Source organism: Leopardus geoffroyi, chromosome D1 (assembly GCF_018350155.1).
Source record: "Leopardus geoffroyi isolate Oge1 chromosome D1, O.geoffroyi_Oge1_pat1.0, whole genome shotgun sequence".
Taxonomy (NCBI): domain Eukaryota; kingdom Metazoa; phylum Chordata; class Mammalia; order Carnivora; family Felidae; genus Leopardus; species Leopardus geoffroyi.
In genome coordinates, this window is record NC_059329.1 from 22533921 (window position 1) to 22549138 (window position 15218).

General features: G+C 37.1%; 1 protein-coding gene across 4 annotated transcripts in view; it reads left to right on the top strand.

Annotated features, from left to right (window-relative positions):
* Positions 1-12081, top strand: part of CHEK1 (checkpoint kinase 1) — a 32890-nt gene extending 20809 nt beyond the window's left edge. For all 4 annotated transcript variants that reach the window (XM_045483368.1, XM_045483371.1, XM_045483370.1 and 1 more), the window contains exons 8-13: positions 2278-2373; positions 6020-6128; positions 6318-6495; positions 6762-6893; positions 9374-9475; positions 11205-12081. In XM_045483368.1, the coding sequence (XP_045339324.1) occupies positions 2278-2373; positions 6020-6128; positions 6318-6495; positions 6762-6893; positions 9374-9475; positions 11205-11300 (713 nt within the window). In that variant the 3' untranslated portion in view covers positions 11301-12081. The remainder of the gene's footprint in view (positions 1-2277; positions 2374-6019; positions 6129-6317; positions 6496-6761; positions 6894-9373; positions 9476-11204) is intronic.
* Positions 12082-15218: the final 3137 nt, after the last annotated feature.

The following is a 15218-nucleotide window of genomic DNA, read 5'->3' on the forward strand; positions in this document are numbered from 1 at the left end:
AAAAAATTTTTACTTATGAAAGAGATCCAGTGATCATCCCTGTAATGCACATACTGTAAATCATTTAATTAAAAAGCAAATCCAGAAATATCAAGGATGTATACAGGTTTTTTGTTCTTTTTTTTTTAAATATTGAGAGAGAGAGAGTGAACACATGTTTGTGAGAAGGGGCAGAGAGAGGGAGAGAGAGAATCCCAGCAGGGTTTGTACCATCAACATAGAGCCTGGTGTGAGGCTAACCATGAGATCATGACCTGAGCTGAAATCAAGAGTCAGTCGTTTAACTGACTAAGCCACTTTGGTGCCCCTAGGATGTATGCAGTTTTTAATTATTATGGTTTACTTTGCCAAATTACTTTTCAGAAAGTTTGTACCATTTTACCACAGTCTCATTGGTTTATATATTTTTAAAAATATTTGATTATTAGTTTTTTGCCTGTTTTTGTGGATGGTTTATTTTACTCACTTTTTGGCAGGGAGGTTTTCTTATTACTTCGAATTTTTTAAAATGTTAATGTCATTAGATCTTTGCATTTGTTACAAATATTTTTCACAATTTGCCATGCATTTTTATTTTGTTTATGCTATTTTCATGTGCAGAAGTTTTATATTTTTATCTATTCAAATCTATTATTTTGTCCTTTGTGGTTTTCTGACTGTATTGTTATGTTTGGCAAGGTCTTCCCCACCCCTAACTTTAGAAGAAAATTCCTGTGTTTCATATGTGTGGTTTTTTTTTTAATGTTTATTTTGAGAGAGAGTGCGAGTGGGGGAAGGGTAGAGAGAGAGAGGGAGACACAGAATCTGAAGCAGGCTTCAGGCTCTGAGCTGTCAACACAGAGCCCACAGTGGGGCTGGAACTCAAAACCATGAGATCACTACCTGAGCCGAAACCAAAAGTTGGACGTTTAACCAACTGAGCAACTCAGGCACCCCTTAGTTTGTTTTTTTATGTAGGTTCCATGCCCAGTGTGGGGCTTGAACTCATAATTCTGAGATCAGGAGTTGCATGCTTTACTGACTGAGCCAGCCAGGGGGACACCCCTCATTTGTGTTTTTCTACCTTCAGTTTTTCATTTAAGTCTTTGGTCCATTAGAAAATAATTTTGGGAGGAGGTTAGAGTGGGAGAGAACAAAAGCATAAGAGACTCTTATAAACTGAGAACAAACTGAGGGTTGATGGGAGGTGGGAGGGAGGGGAGGATGGGTGATGGGTATTGAGGAGGGCACCTTTTGGGATGAGCACTGGGTGTTGTATGGAAACCAATTTGACAATAAACTTCATATATTGAAAAAAAAAAAGAAAATAATTTTGGGGGTTCCTAGGTGGCTCAGTCGGTTAAGCGGCAGACACTTGGTTTCGACTCAGGTCATGATCTCACGGTTCATGAGTTCAAACCCTGCATTGGGCTCTGCACTGACAGTGCAGAGTCTTCTTGGGATTCTCTCTCCCTCTCTCTCTGCCCCTTACCTGCTCATGTTGTCTCTGTGTCTCTCAAATAAACAAAAAAACCTCAATAAAAAAAAGAAAATAATTTTGGTTTTGGGAGATGTATGAGTTCTTTTATTTATTTATTTATTTATTTTATTTTATTTTTTTTAATTTTTTTTCAACGTTTATTTATTATTTTTGGGACAGAGAGAGACAGAGCATGAACGGGGGAGGGGCAGAGAGAGAGGGAGACACAGAATCGGAAACAGGCTCCAGGCTCTGAGCCATCAGCCCAGAGCCTGACGCGGGGCTCGAACTCCCAGACCGCGAGATCGTGACCTGGCTGAAGTCGGACGCTTAACCGACTGCGCCACCCAGGCGCCCCGTATGAGTTCTTTATCAAAATAATTAAGGTACTTTAGGATGACAGTTACTTATATTACTATCTCTTAAAAAGTTACTAGAAAGTAATTTTTCTTTATAAAACTGTGTGAATGAGGATGTAACTTGACATATTGGCACACTGGAGTTTGGTGTTGAAAATGGATGAGGATTTTTAAATCTTTTTGTTAATGTTGTCAAATGGGGAGAAACATTTCCACCTGGTTCTTGCTTTACTTGTTTGCAGACAACTGAGCATCAGATCTGGGAATGGCGTTCTCAGATACAGACAGTAGCAAAGAGCAAATGCATGAAATTAAAGCAATAATTAAGTAGCTTTATTCTTTCTCCTCCCTGGAAATAATATTTGGATATAAGGAGATCAATAGAGAATATATTCCACAGTACAAGTTTCTAATTTGCATGTCTCTTTTGTAAATGTTGTCTTAATATTTTATTTTTAGCTTTGCTGCATAAAATCCTAGTTGAGAATCCATCAGTAAGGATTACCATTCCAGACATCAAAAAAGATAGATGGTACAACAAACCTCTCAAGAAAGGTAATATCCTTAAAATACAAGTATTTTTTTCTGTGAAAGAAAAGGCACTTGCATTCAGTATCACAAATCAACAATACAGGATACCTATGGTCTCTGTCCTTATGTAGGTTATAATGTGTAGTAGGAAAAACAGAAATACAAAAAATAATTTTAAGTTTGTTAATAAAGTGGAAAAGCAGAGTACTATAGCTAAGTGTTTGACCAAGTCTTAAGTGACAGAGAAGACTTGTCTTCCTGAGGAAATCACATTAAATCTAAGAACCGAAGATTAAAAGGGACCTAGCCAGATGAGTACTAGCAAGATGAGTGGCAGATTCTGAACAGAGAAAGCAACATTTGGAGAGTCTTAGAGTTTGGAAGGTGATACATTTAAGGAACTTGAAAGAAGGCCAGTATGGCATGGACCATGTCTGGCTTGTCATTTTAAGTCATTAGTCGTTAGCATGATGTGTGGTACATTGTAGGCTCTCAGTAAATGTTGAGTAAATGAGTGAATAGAGAAGGGGGAGAGGGAGAGAGGTTTGAAATGAAGTAGATAGTGACCGAAGTGTGAAGGAGGACCTTGTAAACCATGTTGAGGATTTTGGGCTTTAACTTAAGGCCATTGAGGAAGCAAGGAAATGACAAAATCGTATATTTGGTTTTGAAAGGTCCTTCTGCCTACTTTTTTTTTTTTCCATTGTTTTTGAAATTTTTTATCCTAGATGTGAGAAGATGGTACCTTGGATTGGGTTAGTAGCAATGGATTTGGAAGGAAGAGGTAGATGCCAAAGAAACTTACAAACTAGAATTGATAGGACTGGTAATTGTTTATATGTAGAAAATGAAAGAGAATTAGGAATCCAGGATGACTCTTCTGGAGTGACAAACTCAGAAAATGGTGATGCCATTTACTGGGATATAACTTAGGAAAAACAGAATTGGGGAGAAATTTTATTTGGCTTTGGACATGTTGATTTTGAGAAATAAAACTGTCTAATTGTGTGTGTGTGTGTGTGTGTGTGTGTGTGTGTGTAACTCAGGAGACAGGACCAGGCTTGAGATGTCAATATTTAGTTGTTTTCTGCAAATAGATGATAATTTAAACTGGTAGATGAAATTATATGAAATCTTAAGGAATGTCAACATTTAAGTGGTAAGTAGAGGCCAGGGACACAGAAAAGTAGCCAAAGAGATGGGAGGAACATCTGGAGAATATGAAAAAAGTGAGGCCAACAGAAGAAAATGTGTGATAGTAGCAAACACTGTTAAGTGAATTAATAACATGAAGCCTGAAAATTTGCCCAGTAGTAGTATTCATGATCATGGCAGGAACAGGTTTGGTGAAAGGCTAGGAGTAATTTTACTTGACAATGCAATGATTATAGTCTAAAAGAGAGATAATGAAGCAGAGTATAGACAGCTCATTCAAGAAGCCTGGCTGTGAATGGGAGAGAGAATGGCTAAAGATAAGTGAGGAGTTTTTAACTCTTCTCTGAATGTGTCTTTTCCCTTTTCCCTTTGTTTTAATTGAACGCAGGCTCTCTCCTGAGAACACAGCTTCCCCTCAAGTGGTGATGTTTTCTTTCCCACACACTCCTACCCTTGAATCTGGGAGTGGGGCAGGCATCCTTTTTGTCCTTCATTTCTACTTTCTCCCTTTTTCTCATATTTCTCCCCTCTTCATTTTGAATCTCATATTATCAGACTACTTCCTAATGTTCCCTCCTTGTGATAATCAGTTTCTGAACCCCCATTTAAAACTCCTGCCACATTGTCACTCTCTCTAACGTGACTCTTGTACATTTTGTCATGGCTCTTGGTGATTTAAATATTCATTTGGATGACCCTTCGAATATCCTGATTTCATCTTTTCTTTACCTTCTCTCTAGTGATCTTCTCTTCAGACATCCTGCTTTGACTACTGGCATATTTTTTTTCTGGCTTCCTCCTCTAGTACCTTGACTTCAACAATCCTTTGACCCTACCTAGACTTGAAGTCCATTAATTCTACTTCCTTTTCACTATCTCTTACCTGTCCCCTCCCTAGGTCCTCAGTTCCATCGTCACTACTTTAAATCCCAAGGTCATTGTAATGACTTCTTTACTTTCAGCTTCAGCGTTCCTGCCCTATTCTCTCTTCATCATGCTTACTGGACAAAACCTAATGCAATTTTAATCCAGTTTTCTACCTGCTCTATACTTACACCTGCACAGCTGATTGCACCTGGACCAAAATACACAACAATGTTCACTTTAAATTCAGGATCACTGATCTCAAGTGAGCCCTTAATTCTGCCAGGCAATTATAATGCATTTCCCTACTTCTTTCACAACCTCAGTCTTCTAAGTCACATTTATATACCTTTTTTTTTGTTTGTTTTTCAACTTCTAGCACCTCCTTCCCCATCCTCACTCTCACTTCCTATTTCACTGGGAAATAGAAACAATCATAAGGCAACTTCCATAAGCTCCCATCACCATCTCCAGCCACCTAACCAGCTGCCTCTGTGCTCATATATTCTGCTTTCTCCTTTGTTGCTATGAATAAATTGTCTGCTCCAGATATATACTAGCTCTCTCTCTTATGCACTAGGCCCATTTCTCTTTTGCCTACTCAGAGACAATTCTTTTGTCTTCCTCCTGCATCATTAATTTTTCCCTCTCTACTGCTTTCTCATCAGCATACCAGCATGCTGTTTCTTTCCTCTTACCGCCTGATGCATAGTAGGCTTAATAAAATATTTGAATGAATTAGTAAATAAAATGTTCAGCTAAATGTAAGTGTGTTTAAATGATTTGGGGACCGTTCCAGTTGAAAGGAGGAGGCTGAAGGTCTAAGAGAGAAGGAATGAAGGAGCATCAAGACCCCCTGAGATAGGAGGGCATAGGCTCACGTACAAGTACAGAGATGAACATTTTATGGGAGCATGGAAGAGGGAAGATTGGGTAGCAGTGCAAGTAAATTGACAGATTTAGTAGTGGCAAATTGAGGGAGTTTCTAATGACTTATTTTCTTTGTGCAGTTGGAGATGGTATCGAATGCGAAGCAGTGAGGTACTGGGGGTGGGGGTGGGTCGTTATGGGAATTTGACAAGAGTATAGAAGTTTTGAAGAGATCATTGTGTAGAAAGGGAGAGGAAACTGACTAGAGAAGCACAGTGTTGAAGATTCAGCTGATGGTAGTAACCAATGAATTTATAGTGGCATCATTTTCTATATAATGATTATTCTTGGTAAAGCTTTTCCAGGGAGCAAAGAATGTTGGATAGAGCAGATTCATAATATTTATCACCACTGTCATAAATTGTTTTCCAGTTTTAAAAGTTTTGGTTTTTTAGCTAGGTCTCTTTGTCTTCGTAGAACACTGTTCTTTTACCATAAATGGTACCATTAAAATTGTGGCCTTAACCCCATACTTGGAACATGCTTACAGGTCAGGATTTGTGAAATGTGTAATTTGATAAGTGAGTCCTCATAAGTTTATAATGATCATATTTCTTTTGTAATCATGTACAAAGAGCCACTATTTGTCTTATATAACTATTTTGCTTTAAATACATGGATTTAGATGTGGTTTTACTTCTTGAATTTTCCAGTGGGGTTAGTTGAAGAACATTGCTTAGGGGACTTGAAAATATTTGTATTTATGTTTTCTGTTTTTTAGGGGCAAAGAGGCCCCGAGTCACTTCAGGTGGTATATCAGAGTCTCCTAGTGGATTTTCTAAGCACATTCAATCCAATTTGGACTTCTCTCCAGTGAACAGTGCTTCTAGGTAAGATAAATCAGCAAAGATCAAATAGTTGTTGAATGTAGTACTCCCATAAGAAGTAATGCATATATATATATTTTTTCTTAACAGTGAATGTAATGTTTATCAGTGTGAGAATGGTAATGTGATATAAGAAAGGCCAGATTGATTTTATCTAAAAATATATATTTTCCCCATATCTCAATGCCTCAGTGAAGAAAATGTGAAGTACTCCAGTTCCCAACCAGAACCACGGACAGGTCTTTCCTTATGGGACACCAGTCCTTCATATATTGATAAACTGGTACAAGGGATCAGTTTTTCCCAGCCCACATGTCCTGATCATATGCTCCTGAATAGTCAGTTACTTGGCACCCCAGGATCCTCACAGGTAAGGGAATTTAGTTTTTCAAATAAATAAAACCCTCTAGTTGTTTGTCATAAAGCCTTTTTTTAATGAATAAATCTTAGAAATGTTGTATTAACACTTTAACATATACAGATTTTTTTTTTTTCTGCGAAGGAAGGAAGAATTAGAAGATACTTTGATGTGTAAGAATCTTAAGTCACAGAAGAGAATTTTCAGACCAGTTAGTTGTGATATGACTGCTTTTGGTGAAACCAGATTTATTCAGGTCTCCTCTGTTTGACATGTAGAACCCTTGGCAGCGCTTGGTTAAAAGAATGACACGGTTTTTTACCAAATTGGATGCAGACAAATCTTACCAATGCCTGAAAGAGACTTGTGAGAAACTGGGCTATCAATGGAAAAAGAGCTGTATGAATCAGGTATGTTCCGTTGATTTTCCTAAAGAAAAATGTAAATATTTGAGTAAAAAAGATGATCAGTATATTTTTGAAAAAGAAACAATTGAAATTCAAAGGATTTAAGTAAAATGTTGTTTACCTTAAATAATATTGAAAGTCTTCTCTGAGGTTATTAAAAATACTGATTCAAGTCATTATTTTCTTAAAAACTACGTATACTTAAATTGTAACAGTAACAAAGATTCCCTTCTATGAAAGATGAATACATTAACAATCCCATATTTCTTCCACCTCCCCTGCTCCCACCTACCAGTTTTTGTTGTGTATGTTATTATGGCATATTTGTATCATTGAAATTCTTTATTTTTTAATTGTTTTTAGTGTTTATTTATTTTTAAGAGAGACAGAGTGTGAGCAGGGGAGGGACAGAGAGAAAGAGGGAGATAGAACTCGAAGCAGGCTCCAGACTCTGAGCTGTCAGCACAGCCCTATGCAGGGCTCGAACTCACGAACCAAGTCAGACACTTAACTGACTGAGCTACCCAGGAGCCCCTGTATCACTGAAATTCTAATCTGTCTTTAGGGTTTTCAAAAACTTTAATGTCATGAAAAACAACATGAGGGGAATATTATGTATTAAAGAAGCCTGATAAATAATGTAATGCATGATCTTTCACTAGATCATGGATTTAAAGGGGAAAAAAAGCTTTAAAGAGTGTTATTGGGATGATTGGAGAAATTTAATATGGTTTTTATATTAGATATTGTTTTTGTATCGGTGTCAAATTTCTTGGGTGTTATCATAATATCGTGGTTTGTAGGCAAATGTGTTCATAGGAGAAATATGTTGAAGTGAAGTGTATGTCTTCTATAGCTTGGTTGAAAAACTTAAAAAAACACACACAAAAAAAGACAAGTAAACATATACTTATCTAGGTTGATAAAATCAATGAAGGATATATGGTTATTTATTGTAGATTCTTTCAGTTGTTTTGTAGATTTGTAAGCTTTCAAAATTAAAAGTTAAGGGAAATTGTTACTATGCAGAAATCTGAGGCCAGTATGATTTTCCTCTCCCTTGTGTGGGGTAACTTACTTTTTTTTGGTCAGGTAGATTTATTGAGAGAAAACTCACATAACATAAAAATCATCACTTTAACCATTTTAAAGTGTACAATTTTGTGGTTTTGGTGTATTCACAAGATTGTGCTATTATCATCACTTAATTCCAGAACATTCCATTGCCCCCAAAATAAACTTTATACCAATTAGTGGTCACTCCTCATTCTTCCCTCCCTTCATTCCCTGGCAGCCACTGATTTACTTTCCGTCTTTGTGGACTGCCTATTCTGGATGGTTCATATAAGTGGAGTCATATAATGTCATATAAATGGCTCTTTGTGTCTGTGTTATTTTACTTAGCATGTTTTCAGGGATAATCTGTGTTGTTTACATTCATTACTACTTCATTCCTTTTTATGGGCAAATAATATTCCATTATGTGGATAGAAGACTACATTTTATTTGTCCATTTTCCTGTTGATGGACATTTGGGATGTTTCTACTTACAGGCTATTATATGAATAATGCTGTTACATACATTAAAAAATTTTTTTGTAATGTTTATTTATTTTTGAGAGAACAGAGACAGAGCACGATCTGGGGAGGGGCAGAGAGAGGGAGACACAGACTCTGAAGCAGGCTGCAGGCTCCAAGCTATCGGTACAGAGCCCGACGTGGGGCTCGAACTCATGATCTGTGAGATTATGACCTGGGCCCAGGTTGGACACTTAACTAACTGAGCCACCCAGGCGCCCCTTATACAAGTTTTTGTATGAATTTACATGTGTTTTAGTTTGCCAGGGCTGTCATAACAAAACAGCAGAGACTGGGTGCTTAAACAACAGAAATTTGTTTTCTCATGATCCCAGAGACCGGAGTCCAAGATCAAGGTGCCAGCAGGGTTGGTTTCCTTGGAGGCTTCTCTTCTTGGCTTTCAGATGGTCTTTCCTGTGTGCATGCATACCTGGTATCTATGTATGCTAACTTTTTTTTCTTACAAAGACACCAGTCATATTGGATTAGGGCCCACCTAATGGTCTCATTTTTAACTTAATTACCTTTTTAAAGGCCCAGTCTTCAAATATAAACGTATTCTAAAGAGTTAGGGCTTCAACATACGAATTTTGAGAGGACACAATTGCACCCATAACAATATGTTTTCAATTTCTTAGCTCTATACCTGCTAATAGAATTGCTAAAGCATAGAGTAACTCTACGTTTGACTTTTTGAGGAGCTGCCAAGTGGTTTACCAAAGCAGCTGCACCATTTACATTCCCAGCAGCAATGTATGTGTTTTGTATTTTTCCAGAACATGATGTGTTGTTCTAGTTTTGCATAATTGTGGTACACCAGTGTATTTTTTTATAGTCATTCCTTGAAGTGAGAATTATTGTAGATATTTTTGTAATTTGGACTAACCTGATTTTTATTGCCTTAGGTTACTGTATCAACAACTGATAGGAGAAACAATAAACTGATTTTCAAAGTGAATTTGGTAGAAATGGATGAGAAGATCTTGGTCGACTTTCGGCTATCTAAGGTATGTAGAACAGCACTTTTTTTTTTTTTTTTGAGAGACAGAGTCTGCTGAACTAAAATCAAGAGTCAGATGCTTAATCAACTAAGCCACCCAGGTGCCCCTAGAATAGCATATTTTTTAAAAAAACTTTGTTTTCCTTTTGTTAGAGAAGTATTATGTGTTCGTTGTAGAAACCTAAAAAATATGAAAACATATAGAGGAGAAAATAAAAATCAAGTTTAATCTTATCATCCAGAGAGAACAGAGACTTATTTTTTACTATATTATAGTAGTCTTACTACTTCTTTAGTATGTACTATATGCAAATACTCTTACGTAGAGATTTTTATTTTTAATGCCATTTATTTGTATTTACATGGCATGTGTAAAATATGGTAACTTGCTTCTTATTCAATGTTATGAGCATTCATTCTTGTCATTCTTCTAAAACAAAGTCTTGGGGCGCCTGGGTGGCGCAGTCGGTTAAGCGTCCGACTTCAGCCAGGTCACGATCTCGCGGTCCGTGAGTTCGAGCCCCGCGTCAGGCTCTGGGCTGATGGCTGAGAGCCTGGAGCCTGTTTCCGATTCTGTGTCTCCCTCTCTCTCTGCCCCTCCCCCGTTCATGCTCTGTCTCTCTCTGTCCCAAAAATAAATAAACGTTGAAAAAAAAAAAAAAAAAGAAAAGAAAAAAAATAAAACAAAGTCTTTTTTGTAGAAAATGTAAATAAGTAAAAATAATCCTAAATTATGCTACCCACCAGTAATTACCCTGATTATTTTAGAGCATTCTAAGCTTTGGGGCACCTGGGTTGGCTCAGTTGGTTGAGTGTCTGGCTCTTGATTTCAGCTCAGTCATGATCTCACCCTTCAGGAGTTTGAGCCCCGTATCGGATTCTGTTCTGACAGCTCAGTGCCTGCTTGTGATTCTCTCTCCTTCTGTCTCTGCCCCTCCCCTGTTTATGTTCTCTCTCTCTCTCTGTCTCTCTCTTTCTCAAAATAAATAAACTTCAAAAAAAAAAAAAAGCATTCTAAACTTTTTCTTATTGAATCCAAATACATCTTTTTAATTACAAATATATGTTTGTCAAAATGTACAATATCATTAATGAATCTTTATCTGTTATAAGTAAGTCTGTGATTAATGTTCATGTACATAGAGTTTTGTTCACATTTCTGGTTATTTCTTTAGAGATTACTCGTTCTGATAGAAGACCAAAATAGCATTTTCTCTATTTCCTGAGAGGTTGTACATGGCTCTAAAGGAGGTTGGAGAAATAGGTCACATTCTGAAATTGGAGCTTTGCTGTTAGATGCTTAGTATGGAATTAAATTATTAAGATCCTACTGTAGTGAAATCTTTCTCATAACTGAATGACTGGCTTTGTTACCACAGTATTTTGGCAAGATTTCAGTGTAGTTGTGTAGCTTAATTTTAGTTTACAAACCCCCAGTGCCTATGGAAAACAGTGACTTAGGTCCAGAGTTACCAATGCTTGAAACAGACAAGCTGCCATTGTTTCTGTTCTCTGAGCCCAGTGTAGTGGGAACAGTGATGGGCCCAAAATCAAGTTGGAATTATTTATGTAGCCATTTCTTTGAGAATATTTGGTCTTCATAAGAAGACCTGAAGGGAATTGTAGCTGGACATACCTAAGGATATTTGCCTTTAGTTACCACTAAAGAAAGTTTGATTTTATGGCGGTCTCTTTTTTTGACTTTTTTTTTTTTTTGGATATTATTCCTAATATAGGGTGACGGATTGGAATTCAAGAGACACTTCCTGAAGATTAAAGGGAAACTGAGTGATGTTGTGAGTAGCCAGAAGGTTTGGCTTCCTGCCACATGAGAGATCCATTGGATTCCTGGTGAATATAGTGCTGCTATGTTGACATTATTCTTCCTAGAGAAGATTATCCTATTCTGCAAACTGCAAACATTAGTCCCTGAAGAGTTGTCTTCCCTCTAGCCAAACATTTTCCAATTCTTTTTGTATGTCCTGCATACAAACAATACCTGTATCTTCACTGTAACTAAAGATTTGGGGAACGAATGGATAGAATTCATTAGATATTTCTTCATCTTGTGTTTAGTGTCTACATGTGATGGAAACCATACTTTGGGAATACATGAGCTTACCAGCTTTTATACCAATGTAATGAAAGATGATATTCTTGTCGCATTGTTAACAAAACATTTGGTTTCATCCAAAAAGTACATGTTTCCTTCATGTTGATTTAGTTATATGGATGGATTAGTAATAAAAGCAATCCCTGTAACTTTTGGACAGTAGATTTATCAGCCTATAAAGTGAAACCAACTTCAAGAAATATATCCTCAAGATTTGTACTTCTATTTTCACAAGGGCATGACCAAGTATATAAATCTGTTTTTGAATTATAACTGTTAATTAAAATTGCAAGTAGGTATGTTTTTTTTCCAGTGTGGTTAATAATATATATAATACTGGTTGGTCTTTCAAGTAGAAGTTGAGCATAAACTCTAATGCTTAACTACCTTTACTCTAAAATTACTATTGCACATTTTAAATATTTTTCTATATTATTTTCTACTTTCACAGCCATATTTTAATTCTTTATTAAAGAAATAAATTTTATTTTGAAAATGAAGAGCTAACTCTGTGGACTTATTGGTGACCAAGCTTCTAGGTGGTAGGGAATAATAGAGGAGGGAGAAAGAAAGAAGCTGTGACAGAAATAGATCTGCTAGATTTACTAAGACTTTGTTTTTCTGATAAAATTTATATTAATTTTTGAATGTATTAGGTTGGGGCCTGTATTCCTTTTTCTTGGTAATTTATAAAATTAATCATCTTAGTCTGCTAAGAACATGAAGTTTTATGGTTAGAGTTTTATTATTAGTGTATACTGGTAAATTGTGTTGCTGCAGTATACCCATAGGAGAAATAAATTTGAACCAATAGGTGGCTCTGACGAATTGAGCCAGTAAAATCTCAAACATGAAAGGAATTTTCTTCTTGAGAACTTGTCATTAGTAACTCTCAAAAACAAAGTTATCTCAGGTTTTGACCTCTTCCCTGAGTTCCAGACTTTTACAGCCATAGCCAAGCTGACAATTTCCACTTGACTAATAGTGAACACATGACCAAAACCAACGTTTGGTCCCAGTCCTACAACCCATTCCTCCCTAGTTCCTCCCATCCTAGTAAATGTTACAGTCAGCCCTCCAGTGCCTTAAGCCCAAACCCCAGGAATCCTCTTTGACATGATTTTCATATTCTAAACTTAATACAGCAAATCCTTTTCTGTTTAGCAGATTTATCTACAACCTATCTGACTTCACATCTCTTCTAGAAGTACTCTAGTTGAAGTCTCTGTTATCTCTCTTTTCATATTACTTACTCTTCAACAGTTCAAAAAAGTAGTCAGAATGACCTTTCTAAAATGTGAATCAGGTATCCCTCCCCAGTTCTCAACTCTCATGACTTTTCACCACACTTCAAACACAATTTAGAATTTTCTCTTTATAGGACCCGTCCTCGCCACATTTTGTGCCTCCTCTGCTGCTCTCTGATTTACTCATCCTGCTGTAGCTGCATTTGCTCTGCTGTTCCACTCGCAGTGTAAGCACATTCTCACCTCAAGGTCTTTCTTTGCTGTTCCCTCTCTCTGGAGTGCTTTACTCCCCAGACTCATGTGATTTGTGCTTCACTTTAAGTCTGTGCTTAAGTGTCACATGTTATACAGTCTTTCATTGACTTACCTAAAATGTTACCCCACTTCTATCATTCTTTGTTTTTCATCATAACACTTATTATCTGACATTATATTTTTATTTACCTATTAAATATGTTTCCTCCATTGCAATATGTAATATTTAAGCTCCTTGAAGTCAGGAATCCCATCTGTCTTGTTCAGTTCTGTGTCCCCAGCACCTAGAACATGCCTTATGTATTACAGCATGCAGCGAATGGTTACTTAATGAAGAAATAGACACTCAGTTATCTTATCTCCCCTCAGAATAGATCTGAAAGATGAACACTTCTCTCCATTTTGATTGCTATCACTCCAGTTCAAGCTCCTTCATATCCCTGGATTTCTTACTAAAAACTAATGTCTTCCCACTTCCACTCTTGCCATTTCCCAACCCTTGCTCCCTCAAAGCCTTTTCTTGACATAGATCCCAAGCTGGTTTTTTTTAAAAGATAAATTGTACTGTGACATTCCTTGCTTAAAATCCTCCAGTGACTTCCCATTGCATCAAAAATGGAATCTAGGGGCGCCTGGGTGGCGCAGTCAGTTAAGCGTCCGACTTCAGCCAGGTCACGATCTCGCGGTCCGTGAGTTCGAGCCCCGCGTCAGGCTCTGGGCTGATGGCTTAGAGCCTGGAGCCTGTTTCTGATTCTGTGTCTCCCTCTCTCTCTGCCCCTCCCCCGTTCATGCTCTGTCTCTCTCTGTCCCAAAAAAAATAAATAAACGTTGAAAAAAAAAAAATTTAAAAATGGAATCTAAATTCTTTGCTTGGACTGACCTGCAAGATACACCATCTGTCCTCTTTGCCTACCGTACTATAGGCATAGTGGCCTTCTACTTCTTCTTCTATTCATTGGACATGCCAAGGCTCATTCCCCTTACCGGGCTTTGATGTTTACAGCTGCCACTGCCTGGAACCCCTTCCAGTAGTTTGCATGGCTTATTTAGTATTCATATCTCAGCCCAAATGTTTCCACTATCCCCAATCACTGTCCCATTGTTTTGTTTTCTTCATAGAACTGATTACTGTCTGAAATTATTTATTATCTGTGTCCCCTACTAAAATGTAAGCTTGGACTTTGTCATATCTTTTCCTCCTTTGTTTTCTTTCTTTCTTTCTTTCTTTCTTTCTTTCTTTCTTTCTTTCTTTCTTTCTTCCTTCCTTCCTTCCTTCCTTCCTTCCTTCCTTCCTTCCTTCCTTCCTTCTTTCTTTCTTTCTTTCTTTCTTTCTTTCTTTCTTTATAATTTTTCCTCCTCTCCCTTCTTGCCCTTTAGTATATCTTATATATGGAACAGGATCTGGAATATAGCAGGTACTAAATAAGTATTTCATGAATAAATGAATGAATTAAATATCAGATGAAGAAAACGCTACAGAACATTGTAAGGGGAAGGTGAATAGGTGCATAGTAAACAAACTTTCTCAGCTATTGGGATTTGTGTAGAATAGTGGGGAAAGTTCCATTCAGACTTGGACAGATTAGCTCTCACATTTACAATTATGCGAGCCCAGGCAACTGCCTCTGGAAAACATTCTAGAGTTGTTTTTAATCTTAAATGAGTTAATGTGTATGAAGAGTATAGGATACTGGGTTGCACAAAAGGCATTCAGTAAACATAAGCTGCTCTAATTTTTCTGCAGTGTTCATTATGCCATTTGGGAGAAGGCATTTACTCCCATTTTTAAAATTAATGTTTGTTTATCAGTGAAAATTTGCTAAGTGTAAAAATGGGAAAGGGATTCTTATCCCAAGATAACAGCTAAAATTTTGTTGGAGAGATCAATGAGTGCTGTGCACGTGTGTGTGCGTGTGGTGTTGGTGTGGTGTGGTATGTGTAGTGGGTGATTGCTGAGATAAATATAAACACATAAAGCACGTACAGTTTAATAAGCAGTTACAAAGTTAACATCTTGTTTAACCAAACTCAATTGAAGAAAGAGCATTTCTGGACCCTTATAAGCCTTCCCTTGGCCCCTTCTTACAGACCACTCCCTTCCCCCAGAAGTAATTATAAAGCTTATTTTTGTAATA